Here is a 12790-nt window from a genome sequence, read left to right as displayed (position 1 = left end):
GGGACGGGAGCCGCGCTTCCCGGCGCTCCGCCTGCCGCCGGCACTGTCCCGTGGGGAGCCGAGCTGAGCTGAGCTCTGCTGTCCTGTCCTGTGGATGATGCGTGCGTGAGAGCCATAAAGCAGCGTCTGGGGCCGGGAGCGCCTGCGGCCACTTCCAGGTACAGTCCGCAAGTCTGCGGTGCGTCTTGTCGGTCCATCGTCCATCCATTTATCCATCTGCGTCTTCTTCTTGCCAGCCCCGGCAGGACGGTCTCGTTCCTCCTGGTGTTTCATCTCCTTCCTGGCTACCCAGTTCTGTACAGACAGAGCTGCTCATTTTTGGGAATCAGCATATTGGGGAAGGGAGAGAGACTTCAACCCAGCAGAAGAAGCACTTGGCGGTGCAGTGATTGGGTCCTTTTCCTTGTCCCCTTCCCTGTAGTAAGATAGAACAGGGTCCTAAAACTGCACGATGTAATTTTTTTCCGTGGCTATAATCCTTGGAGAAGCTTTCCCTGCTTTTCTTTAAGCCCATCAGTTCAACTGATTGCTGTTTTTCTTGGATGGCAAGCATAAAAAAAGCACCGATTTACCTGATTGTGTTTGTAGGGCTGAGTAAAATGGGTGTGTGGGCGGGATGTGTGTGTGTCTTTTGCTGGGTATCTGATGAGTGTTAACTGTGGTAAAACTCAGGTTCCTGCGCTGTGCGAAGTGGCAGCAGTTCAGGGGTACGAGGAGAGTAAGGACTGATAAATGACCCAAAATCAGTGTTAAATGACCCAAGACCAGCGTGTTGCTCGTCGTGCTCAGTCCAGACTGTAAACTAAGGCAGCCCTAACAAGCAGTGCCTCCCAGTCTGCCTGTGTGTAAAGCTAAATATAGCACAGAGGGGTGAGGAACTCTTTCAGGGGAGTTCCCCTGAACAGAGCAGAGCAGGGCTGACTCCTCTCAAAGGGCAAGAATGGCCTGAAAAATCAAAAGAGCCGGGAACAAAGAGGTGCTCTGTACCGCGGGCAGCTATGTTTAAGCGAGGAATGTTGAGGGGGTTGCTTTCAGTAAGATTACTGCCTTGGTGGGCTGAGATGACGTGCCATCTGTGGGAAATTGGGATTTGGGCAGGCAGGACTGGGTCCCTAGGCTGTCTCTTTATTTTGAAAGCTGAGAATAGCTTTTTGGGGTATGGCTTCCTCAGGCTTATCTTACAGCTTCCAAATGAGATGCCTTGGAGAGAAGCTGATAATCAGCTGAAAATCGATGCTAAATATACTCAAGACAAGTAGCTAACTGATGAGCTGTACTGGAGAGAACTGATAGGTGAGACCAAGCTCTGATTTTGGATAAGCAGTGGGGATATCACTTCTTTGAACAGCAGGACTGAAACAGGCCACTGTAGGATTTGTTAAATCGTTGTAAAAGAGGAAAGAAGTTATTGATTTAGCAGGGGTTAAGTTCACAGCTGTGCCAGACACTGAGTAAAAAGCTTTTTTTGTATGGTGCGCTGAATCCATGTTGGTTTATATTCTGCGTGGTTTCTTTCTGCTGAGGTTTTGGGGCACAGCACAGTGTGTTGTTGCCTGTGCTCCAGTTGTGTGGGTTATCTAAACAGCCCTTGGGGATTGCAGAGTCACGGCACCTGTTCATGGTCTGCGGGGTGAGCTACTGTCACACTGTGTCAGAAGTGACAGGCACAGTTCAAGCCAGGAGCAGCATCAATGAAGGAACGTGAACTGGAAAAGCTGACAGCGTGGGGCTGTACTTTTGTAACTGGGTGGTTTAAAAGTGAGTTTTTCGTGGGGTGAAGGCAGGAAGGAGCTTTGTGTGGATCATATTGCCAGTCTGTGCTGTACATCACTGTAAGGGTCTGGGGTAATGACACGTACTGGGGCTGGTTGGGATAGATTGCCTGCATTTCAGAGGAGGAGGCAGAATTTGTGATTGCACATACTTAAGCATTTTTTCCAAATGTTAGTAAACACACAGGTGTACTCTGCAAGCACTGACAAGTGCCCTCTGTTTGGCATGGGTATGAGGGACTGAGCTACATCATCTAGTAAACACTGATAGAAAATGAGCTTGTAAACAAAACTTCCAGAGAGCATTTTGCAGCCGCAGCAAGACAATACGTAATTTACAAACAGGAGGCAAAGACTCCAGCTGAAAGCTATAGCTAATTTCTCCTCTGTTCTAGCTGCTGTAAGAAGTAGTATTAAAAAACTAAATCACTACAGTGAGGAACCTGAATGGGGGGCATTTAGTATGGCTGTATTTCTAAATGGAATATGTGCAGGATCATGACAACAATCCAGCTCACTCTCCCTAGGCGGCTCCAGAATAGCACTGCATGACTCAGGTCCATGCATTCTGACTATTTTGATTTGATTCATTAAAATGCATCTTCTTCCCGGAATAAAATGTTCCCCAGATCACCTGCTCCTCCCATGGGGTCGGGTACTCAGCTTGCTTCTTGTCACATCTGGAAATAGGGCCAGAAATACCAGATAATACACCTGCAGAGAGGAGCCTGGGAGCTGTGAGGCGGCATCATCCAGCACAGTGAGACATTTGGATTCATAAGGAGTAAGACAGAGGATAAATCAGCTTGAGTCAGATTGGGGAGTGGGGTATTCTCTGAGATAATTGCTCTCATTGATACAAGGCTAGGTGCTTTCTGCATGAATGTAGCGTGCTGAACTGACAGTACTTGTCCATCAGGACTAGAGTTGACCCTCCCTTAAACATCCTGCAGGGATTCAGACACTATTAGGCCATGTTGGCAATGATCTTTTCATGGCCCAGCGTGGTGTACATTTGCTCAATACCATACCTACTGGGTGGTGACTTAATAAGTGTAATTGTTCCAGGCAAGGAACATTTGACCATCGATTGCAAAGCCCAAGGGTCCACCCTCAGTCGAGCACGGGAACTGCTGCTGGGTCTCAAAGGCTGACACAAACCAGCAGTGGCAGCGTGTGAGGGGAGGAGATTTCTGCTATGGCCCTGCCCAGACTGGGGAAAAAGCACTTTTCAGTCATTTTGGCTATAATGTGCTTCTCTTTGATTCCCCAAGGAATCAGTCAAGCTGATTGCGGACGACTGTTTTACAAGCCTTCTGTACCTCAGACCCAGCTCTGTTCTAGAAGCCACTGACTGATACCCAGCCTAGATATAAATGAGTGTGAGCAAAGTCTAACTGATGCAGATACGGAGTTGTACTTCCTTTCTTAACTGCCGAAGTGGAACCATCCATTTTTATCTTCAATCTAGGCATTGGGAAGTGGGTTTTTTGTTGTTGTGTTGGTGGTTTTTTAACTGAAGTATTTCTGTTGCAGAAAATGTAAATATACTGCTTTCAACCTGCTGTATGTTGAAGTGTCAGTAAAAATTCTGTACTATTTATGGAAATATAAGGACTCAGCAACTGGGGAAAAAAAAGATTATATTAATTGTTTGCCTTAAAACCAGCATTTTTTCTGCATCATCTAAATGGCAAAGAGACATTTGGCAATGGGGTTTTAGGAAGAAACAGTTAAATGAAATTTAGTACTGTTATTTAACACCACTATAGCTTGCTGTTGTAAATTATAACTTGGCTGCCTATTATGATTACAAAAGGGAAAGGTGTTTTCTTTTGAAGTGTACTGTAGGTTGCACCAAAAGGCCAAGCATGGATATCTGCAAAGAGCAACAGTTTGGGGATTCAGATTTGATGAGGATTCAGATTTGAAGAAGGAACCATGTCAAGAGAGCTTCATGCTTAAGGCTAGTACTGTGCTCCTGGCAGTACTATATGATACACCTTCTGTACACCTTTTGAAAAAAGATCTTAGTGCATAATGAAAGGAAATAACCCCATACTTATCCCTCTTTATACTGTCAAGCAGAGGAATGCAGTAATGAGAAACTGAGTGACTTGACTAAAGCCACGTGAGGAGCTTGTAGCAGAGTCAGAAGCAGATCCAAACTACCAGCTGCCAGGTCTAAGCACTGAAATAATGCTTTTTCTGTTGACTGTGGATGGATACATGACCAGCTCTTGATGAAGCTGGTTATCACTCTGAAGTGGCCCAGACCCACACTTAGCTACTGACCATGCAGATAGAGAAGGTGGGTCTTTCGGCTTTGATCACCTGGGGTGGGTTAGGATTACATCCCTGTCACATCCCAGGGTTCACATCCCTGCCACATAGAATGGATCACGCTCCCCAAGGTTAGTGAAAGTCTAATACCACAATGATACTCTTCTGGTGATAGTGTAGAGGAAACTTCTCCCATCTCTGTTGAAAACATCAAATTTCAGTTTCGTCACTTTGGAGTACGCAGGAGGCACAAAGCATGCTACAGAAATGATGCAGAGTGCAGAACTCTCTAGATACAGAGCTACAGGACTCATGTCAGAGTTCTGATTCATGGTGGGGGTAGCATAGCATGGATGGCATCACAGGCCTCATCTGTCCACCCCACCCCACGCCCCATTCCTGGACATCTCAGCCGCCCTGAATCAGCTGCTGAATCACTCGTTTTACAGTGGGATGTTTTGGAGTAAAACATCGCCGCTGTTCACTTGCCTTCAAACTCCTGAGCTCAGAACTACAGCAATCCATCAGCTGATTGAGGAGCTGCCACTCAGCAGTGTGGGAGCTGGGATGGTGAACTGCTCCAGGCTGTGGAGCTCTGCATCTTGCTGGTGGACGGCAGCCCTGACAAACCAGTCTGCAGCTGGCTGAGTAGAGAGGTGGGAATTTAGTCTTTTAAGGCTGTAATATTTAAGTACAAATAGAGCAAATGGCAAAACTGTTCTATGCTTCACTGAGTGCAATAAGTGGAATGCTTTGTGCTTCTCAAATCCCCACCCTGCTTCAGTAATGTAAAGAAGTGTAGGGCTTTAGTAGCATTCTTGTGTTTTCTTTGCATTTAATACACTTCTACTCTTATGCCAAAGCTATCAATTTTGCCATCAGCAGTTGCAGCCAAATTATTAACACTTTGCACTGGCCAGCCAGTAGATTGTCTGCCTTTCCTGATGGTGTTTGATTTGGGACAAAATTCAACACACAGGACTGAGGCTTGTGCATTAGTTTGATTTTAAACAAAGTGCTTGGAGGACAGTCCAAATTTATGAATTTTTGTGACAGAAATGGATTCTGCAGTGAGGGGAAGGAGAAGTTGTTTCTTAATATGATCCCTGTATTGGTTTCCTTGCTTTCAGTCCAGCTGCCTGCTCATAAATTTTGGTAGAAGAGAGTAGCTGTATGTGTTGTCTGTTGTTTAAGATGGGAGATATTTCATTGAATCCTTTGGCTGGCCTGAGACTCTTGTGCCTCTTTTTCCATTTCATTCGTTCTGTAAATCCCTCAAGTTTTGCAGGAGTCACTATGGAGTATGCAATGTACTGAACTTTTCTAGAATCTCTTGTGCCTTCTGACATTTAATTACTGCTGTGCTAATCCATCATGTCACTTATAATAGATACTTATCCTGTTTATTCATGTTTTAAACTTCTCTTCTTAAACTGGGATTACCAAAATATGTACAAGGTTAAAAAACCCCACACTTTTATGAGAAAATACTTATTTTGCATTCAAATGCCAAAAGGACACCATCCAGATGAAGAAAATATCCCTAAAATTAAATTAAACTTACAAATGAAATTAACAAAAAGATTAATCAAGTGCATTGATTAAAAAGGTGATGAAGCATGCTTCATATCTTTTTAAATAATTGTGGCCTCCTCAGTTTTAACCTACAGATAGAAATCTCAGCAGCATTGTGGTCATGGGAAGAGACAAGTGCTTTAAGAAATAGTATGTTATAGGTGTGGTAGCCTTCCAGTGTCATGTGGTTCGAGGCTGTTACTTTTGTGTGTCCAGCAACACAGACCGATTGTATCATGTGTTTTATTTGGGAGGAGCACATTCCCTGTCCTTGCCGCGGACTGAGTAATTTTCCTGCAGCTGGGATTTTTGCTGTGAGGCAGTCTGCCTGCATGTGCTTGTCTGGCACTGCAGCAGTGCTGTCACAGCCACCCTCAGCATCACTAGACTCACTCTTTCTGCCCCACTGAAGAGGATGAGAGAGGATAGAAGGGGAGCTGAGTTGTGGGGCTTAAGCAGGGAACGTGGATTTGCAGCACATCAGCAACAAAGAGGAACTTGTTTGTTCCCTTCCCTTTTACTAAGTTTGCAGATTTGGAGAAATTCAAGGCATTCTTAAACCCCCCACAACGTTCCTAATGCTCCCAAGTAAACACACAAATGTATTCATACCCATCATACCTTTGCAGTTCAGAATCCAAGGACTTTAATTTCGAGTCATTCAGGATTCACTTAATTACTGTGCCAAAGTTCTCATACGCGAATGATCAGTCAGCAGTGTTGCATCTGACCTTCCCACATCATTGGCTGGGTCTATTTATAGACCCAAGAAAGATGCACATTCAGGGGGAAAATGCCTCTACTTGAAATTCAGTTCCTGGTTTATTCTTTGCTTACTAGGGTTTTTAATTTTCCTTTGCAGGCTATTGTTGCTCAGGTGATTTTTGGAAAACTACAAAATTGCTCATCCTCTGCTGTTTTAGTGAGAACCAAAAAGTACTTTACGGCTCAGTCGGGTTTCTTATGTCTACCTCAGGTCTTTCCTTGCCCTACCAGCAACTGTGCAAGATGTATTTTCTACTGTTAAGCCACTGTCCAGCATGGATAATATTAGTCCTCTTGTTCCTCTGGGGTGGATTCCTTAGAAGAGGTTCCTAATCTTCCTCTTGATATCACTCCTCTTTTCATCTCCTGTGTGAGTATGAAATAATATTTTGTACTCTTGCCTCTTAAAAGATACAGTTATTATAAGAACTGTAAGGTACTGTAGAAGTAATAAGTAATATTAGAAGTAAGAAGTAATTCTAGGAAGGAATTGGTTGAAGTTGGTGCTGAAGTCACACTCAGAGAATTGTATAGCAAATTCTTCACGAAGAGTGGAAGCAAGAAGGCTTGAGCTGGGATAGTTCTGTGATCTTAATTTCTGCAAGTAAGGCACATGGAACACCCATCTTGGAGTTTTTCAGGTTTCTTATCTCCTCGGTGGCTTTGGCTCTGTAGAATTTCCCTTTACCTTTCAGTGCAAAAAACCCGAAAGCTTTGTGAGCAGAGCGCACACAGGGCAGAGCTGTGTGGAATGCGGTGGGTGGCCTCTGTGTCTGGTACGCGTTTGTTTTGGGCAGCCTGGGTGAAAGGATCGCAGCTGCTCCGGCCAGCGAGGCAGCTTTATCGAGGGCCTGGCTCAGATGCCTCTACACAAACACGAGTAGTATGGGGAACAAACAGGAGGAATTAGAGACGTGCAGGTGCCTGCATGGGCGTGATTCCGCTGGCATCACGGAGACGTGGTGGGGTGGCTGCTCTGGCTGGAGTACTGGAATGGAAGGTTGTTGTAGGCTTTCCAGGAGAGGCAGGCCAGGGAGGGCAAGGAGCGGGGGCAGGCCCGGAGGAATACGGAGGAATTGTACAGACAGCTAGGGATGAGGTTAACAAAGCCAAGGGCCAGTTAGAATTGAGTCTGGCCAGAGATGTCAAAGACAACAGGAAGGGTTTCTGTAGGTATGTTGCTAACAAAAGAAAGAGTAGGGATAATGAGGGCCCTCTCTGGAACTCGGCTCCTGCAGGAAGTCAGTCTTTTGTTTTGCCCTGCCTCAGTTTTACGATGGCATCCTTAATAACAATGGTGGATGGTAATCACCAGCTAAATGTGGTTAAGGGTTTCTGATTGTATAGGGAACAGCTCTGAGGGGATGTAATTGCATTTCTGAAGTTTGCATCTTTTAAGGGAAGGTGTGGCTTGGGACTCCTACCACTCCTCTGCCTGAGGGATGTAGTGTGGGAGAAAACTGTACCTAACAAACAGAGGAGCTGAAAACGTTTGGCAGTGGCTTTAAAGGCACCTTTTATGGCTACTACTGAACTTCTCAGTGGGTGCTTCTATAGAGGATACAAGCTTTCCATATTGTTGGCTTTGTTGTATGAATCTCATGTGCAGCCTGAGCTCTTTAATATAAATGAAAACAAACCAATGCAACCTTCCACTGTTTATAGTAGAAAACAGATTTTTTTTTTTTTTTTTTTCCTGTTGCTGAACATAAAGGTTTGGACAAGCACTTGGCAGCCTGGAAGCTACATCTGATTCCTTTAGTTCTGCCAAACTGAAACTTGACTCCTGCAGGAGATGGTGGGGGTTTGAGCACATCGTCTTTGGCTCTGACTTCCTATTTACAGTGCTGTTACTGGGAAGGTTGAGACTTCTTTCTTGTCAGAGGCTACTCAAAGCCAGAATATGGACCTCAATGCCCAAGGTGTCATGTTCTCCATAATGATATTAAATGCAGAAAAAATGTTGTATTCTTCTTTCCACAGTGCAGAGTTATTGACTTCTCTGTCACACAAGAGGATCACTGGTAAAGCCAGGAAATTATTTCATTGCTCTTTCCTTCAAGTCGGATCTTTAATGGAAAAAAAAAAATAGGCAAATAAAAAAAAGAAAGCCACTCTTTTCATTCTTGGAAAAAAAAAAAGAAAAGAAATAGGGAAGAGATAAGTGGGTTTCCATGTGATTGATAGCCAAATGTTTCCAAAGCCCAGTTAAAAAGTTCCAGTTTTTAACTGCCAGGATGTTTTTCACTGGGAGAATATTTCGTGTCTTTTTTTCCAATTCCTGCTCATCAGATCTTGCCCTGCTGTGCTTTATCAACAATATTTTTAGGTCCCAAGATCCCTCTGCTCTATATGCCATGGATTTGTGGACCATTATCTGCTCTGTAACCAAATTTCAGTTCCACTCAAGTTATTCTGAAGGCAGGGTTTGGCTGAAGCTTTAGCCAAAGAAGCTTCTAATTAGAATTAAGCATGCTGCTTTGTGTCTCCACCTCCAAATAAAATACAGCAGAGGAGTCAAGGTCAACATAATAAAGGAGTCATGCTGGAAAAGCACATGTGTTGTATGAATCATCCCGTTGGCTATGCTGTATTTATCTCTGTCACACTTCGATATCATCCCTTTTCATCACATGGAGAGCATGTCCTGTGTCATGTTCATTTCCAAGTGAAATCCAGTTCTGGCCATACAGAACATCACCACGACTTGGTGTCTCCCTAAAGCAGGACTGAGCCCTCTCTGTCGAGCAGCTTCCAGAAACACATAACATACAAGTGAGACAATATGTACCCTTTGGGACAAACTTCTGAGAATTTTATTTTATGGTTACAAATCTGTACATCTGTTGATGGCCTGATGATTTTTTTCCTTCCTGTTGATGAGTCAGTAGGTGATTCTGTGTCTCCAACATGTCTGATTTCTGTGGTGAGGGTTGCATGGAATCAAAATTTCTGGCTAGATCTGGCTAAATCCCCTGCAGATTCCAGTCTCACCCTGAATTGGGCTGTTTTGGTTAATACGAGATCTGGGTTGAAACAACTACTCTCCTTGGTTTTTCACAAGTGCTAATATTGATGTCAAGTTGTTTTGCAGATGCAGACCAGCCTTTCTCACTTCCCTGTGGAGCCTTACCGTGGAGCTACAGTGCTACAAATGTTTGGTGGATGGCAGTGTTTACACACTGTTCACTGCCACTTGTGTTTTGACTGAATACACTGTAGCTGAAAAGAATTCTGAATTTTGGTGCAAACAGGACATCTCTCAGTGCCAGTGGACTGAAGAATATTTTGGAGTTGGTTCAAGTCTCTGGCTTTACATACACAGTATGAAAACCTAGGAAATGCTGCAGAAGGTTCCTGTCAGCTCCTCAGTAACGTTTTGTTCCTTAAACTGAGTTAGCCTTGCAAGGAACCTGAAAGACCAGGAGTCTTTATGCATCAGAATACTTTATTGGTGCAGAGCACGGCCGTGGTAGGGTTGCACCTCACCTACCCAGTAATTTGAACTCTCTGGTACAGGAGCCTGTTAAATTCGGAGCTGCATTTCACACTCTTAGGGCTGTGGCACGTGTATTTACTTCATTCTTCTCCCAGATCACTGGGATGAATGGAATTGAATCGCTGCTTGAACAGCTGCACAGAGTGTCTAATGTCACTTTTCAGACATGGAGACTTTTCAGTCTTTCCCATTTTGATGCAGGTATCTTTTGGCACCTCTCAAGGTGGGATTAGCACAGGTCGTGTAGTCTAGGAGGCTCTCTCCACTGTCCTTTGCCTTTGTTTTCGGCTTTCTCTTACTGTTTATTTACTGAACCACTCAGGCTTGTGCTGGTTTGAATGTCTCCATTGTCTGGACACACTGCCAGCAGCAGCAGCAAGTCTGTGTGGTGCTTCAGGTCCAAGCTAAGGAATCTGGCTAATAGCTTAATAGCTTCTCATCTCCACCGAGCTCACTCTGAAAAGTGCTTTATTGTGGGTTGGGGAGCACACAGATGGCAGCACGCTATTTATCTCCAGGCTGTCACATCACTAGCTGCTCTCAAAACGGGGTGCCTTCACAGGCTGGTGTTTGCTGAGGTCTATGGCTTTAAAGAGCCTTTTCCCGAATAGGATTTGATACAATGGAGAGAAAAGAAACAGCATCTGCACTTACAATGATGGCTCAGCGGCGTTAATGCTTTTCTCATGCACACGTACATGCTCTGTCAACACATGAGCACGGCAGCGTGTGGATATCATCCTCTCAGTTTGATCTCCCTTGCCTCTAAGTTGTAAGGAGGATTGGAAGCAAAGTTTTTCTGTCTCTCCCTGAGTGCCCATCAGCACCCACAGCCCAGTAACTGCTGCAGGAGAGTTAAAACCAGCATATTAGTGGTTAAAACTGGGCACAAACTTAGCTTGCCATCGAGGCTATAAAAACCTAAGTTCCTTAAACTGACAAGAACTGCTACTCCCAGAAAGCAGAGAAGGAGGGAGAATGAAGGCGTTTATAACTCAACACTCAAGCAATCAGAGAGATTTTATCTTTTGGCCTTTTCAGATCCTGCATTACCAAAAGAGCTCTTGGGTGGTCATGGCCCCTTGCTGCCCACCCACTGCTCTGAATGACTGAACAGCCTGCAGCACTGACTGATCTTTTCCTTGGAAAGACATTTTGATTCCACAGGCACTGAGATGCAGACTGATGAGTAATTGCTTTATTTTTCCTAAAGCTAGAAAACACAGGGCTGGATTTTTCACATTTTCACAATATTTGGGGAGAAGATTTAACAAAACTCTTGAGTCTGGTCTCATCTTTTATATCATTGGTGAACTTGGACAACAGTGGTAAGCAACTGTACACAGGCAAGTTTTTCCAAAATTTCTGTAGAGCCACTCAGAGGGTAGGTGGAGGCTGATGCACTGAAGCATCAGGCTTTAGCCTGGATCACACCTGTCACAGTGTTACTGGGAAAACCAAGCACCAATTTACCAGGGTGGAGTTCGGAAATGGGAGGTGTGGGATTGCAGTTACATGGCTGTCGTGTTGCATAAAGGGGACTGTCCTCTCACATAACCCCTTCAGGGCTTCACTTCAGTCTGTCTCCTTCTGTACTGGCTGGGGGGGGTGTCAGCCTGGGACAGCCTGAACACACTTCCCCATCAGAGTGCTGCTCTTTGGGAGCTATTGTCAGGATTTGCCCAAAGCTGTCAGTGACCATTATGCCACATCCCCAAAAGCTTTATGAAAGTCGGAGTTCCCAAAGCCTGTCAGGATTCTTGTACCTCCTTCTAACTCTTAGCCTGCATGTCTTATGTGTCCTTTAATAAAGAAACAGCAAGGTAGAAAAGAAGCACCTGGCAATTGTGACAGGCAGTGATGAAAGCCTGTGTTGGCACTTTCCAGGCTTGAAAACAGTCTGCAAGTAACCCATGGTGTGACACTGGCTTTTCTTCCTAGTGCAGTACTACCTCTGGAAGATAGAAAACCCCTTACACTGTACCTTCTGTGAATTATCCCTTATCTCTTTTGTGTGTCTCCTCAGGGAAAGATGCCACAGACACCTCCCTTTGCAGCGATGTTTGACAGCAGCGGCTGCAACAGGAACCTGTATCAGACAAAAGAGGACAACTGTGGAGGGCTCTATTACCACGACAACAATCTCCTGTCGGGGTCTCTGGAAGCTCTGATCCAGCACTTAGTACCAAATGTGGATTATTATCCTGATGTAAGTTACACACCCAGCTAACTGTATGGCCAAGCCTGATGCATCTCCTAAAGGGGAACTTTCCCATGTGCAGCAAAAGCAGAATGTGTCACATCCAATGGCTAAGGAAAGGGTTCAAGTGGCTGCCCAGCAGTGATAAGATAACTTGTGCTTTACCTGAGTGCAGCATGCAATAACTCACCTAACCTAGGAAGTCGAATGCGTTATTACTCCTGTTGTAAGGTGAGCAACCCTGGTGACTCATTTATAAAGCATGCACCTAGACTGGCTTGATGCTTGATGGATTGTGTGTACCACTGAGCCTCAAAAATCTGCCAGGCAAGCTGAAAAGAAAGGCATGACCACCGTTGTGACAGAATGAAAGTATTTATTGCAAAACCAAGCAATTTTTGATGCACATTTCCCGTTGCTCATCTGAGGTCCACCTGTATTGTGCAATTAGCAACCAAAACATTGGACTAGTACCACACTATTTGGGATCAGCAGAGGCTGGATGTGAGAACAGGACATTTGTCATCTGAGAATTATTGGCCTTTCTAGGCACACCCATGCACTGAGACTTTTTCTATAATTCTTAGAAAAGAAGATAAAAAAGAATGATATCAAAAGGTGGCAGGAAAGGGCAGTTGGGGATAACTGGTGGGTGATGAAACTGGAGCTCTGCTTGTTGACATGCTCCCGCTGAAG

At 44.7% G+C, this 12790-nt stretch overlaps 1 protein-coding gene across 4 annotated transcripts in view; it reads left to right on the top strand.

Moving 5' to 3' along the window:
- The first annotated feature begins 6 nt into the window (after positions 1–6).
- Positions 7–12790, top strand: part of RASGEF1B (RasGEF domain family member 1B) — a 26872-nt gene continuing 14088 nt past the window's right edge. For 2 of the 4 annotated variants that reach the window (XM_008641306.2, XM_008641305.2), the window contains exons 1-2: positions 7–158; positions 11921–12103. In XM_008641306.2, the coding sequence (XP_008639528.1) occupies positions 11927–12103 (177 nt within the window). In that variant the 5' untranslated portion in view covers positions 7–158; positions 11921–11926. Of the gene's footprint in view, positions 159–4544; positions 4712–6606; positions 6766–11920; positions 12104–12790 lie in introns of those variants that run through there. The other 2 variants (XM_017744244.1, XM_017744245.1) reach the window with 2 other exon arrangements.

The sequence above is a fragment of the Corvus brachyrhynchos genome, unplaced genomic scaffold (genome assembly GCF_000691975.1).
Source record: "Corvus brachyrhynchos isolate BGI_N302 unplaced genomic scaffold, ASM69197v1 scaffold229, whole genome shotgun sequence".
NCBI classification, from domain to species: Eukaryota; Metazoa; Chordata; class Aves; order Passeriformes; family Corvidae; genus Corvus; species Corvus brachyrhynchos.
This window is presented reverse-complemented; position numbering and strand designations above follow the sequence as displayed.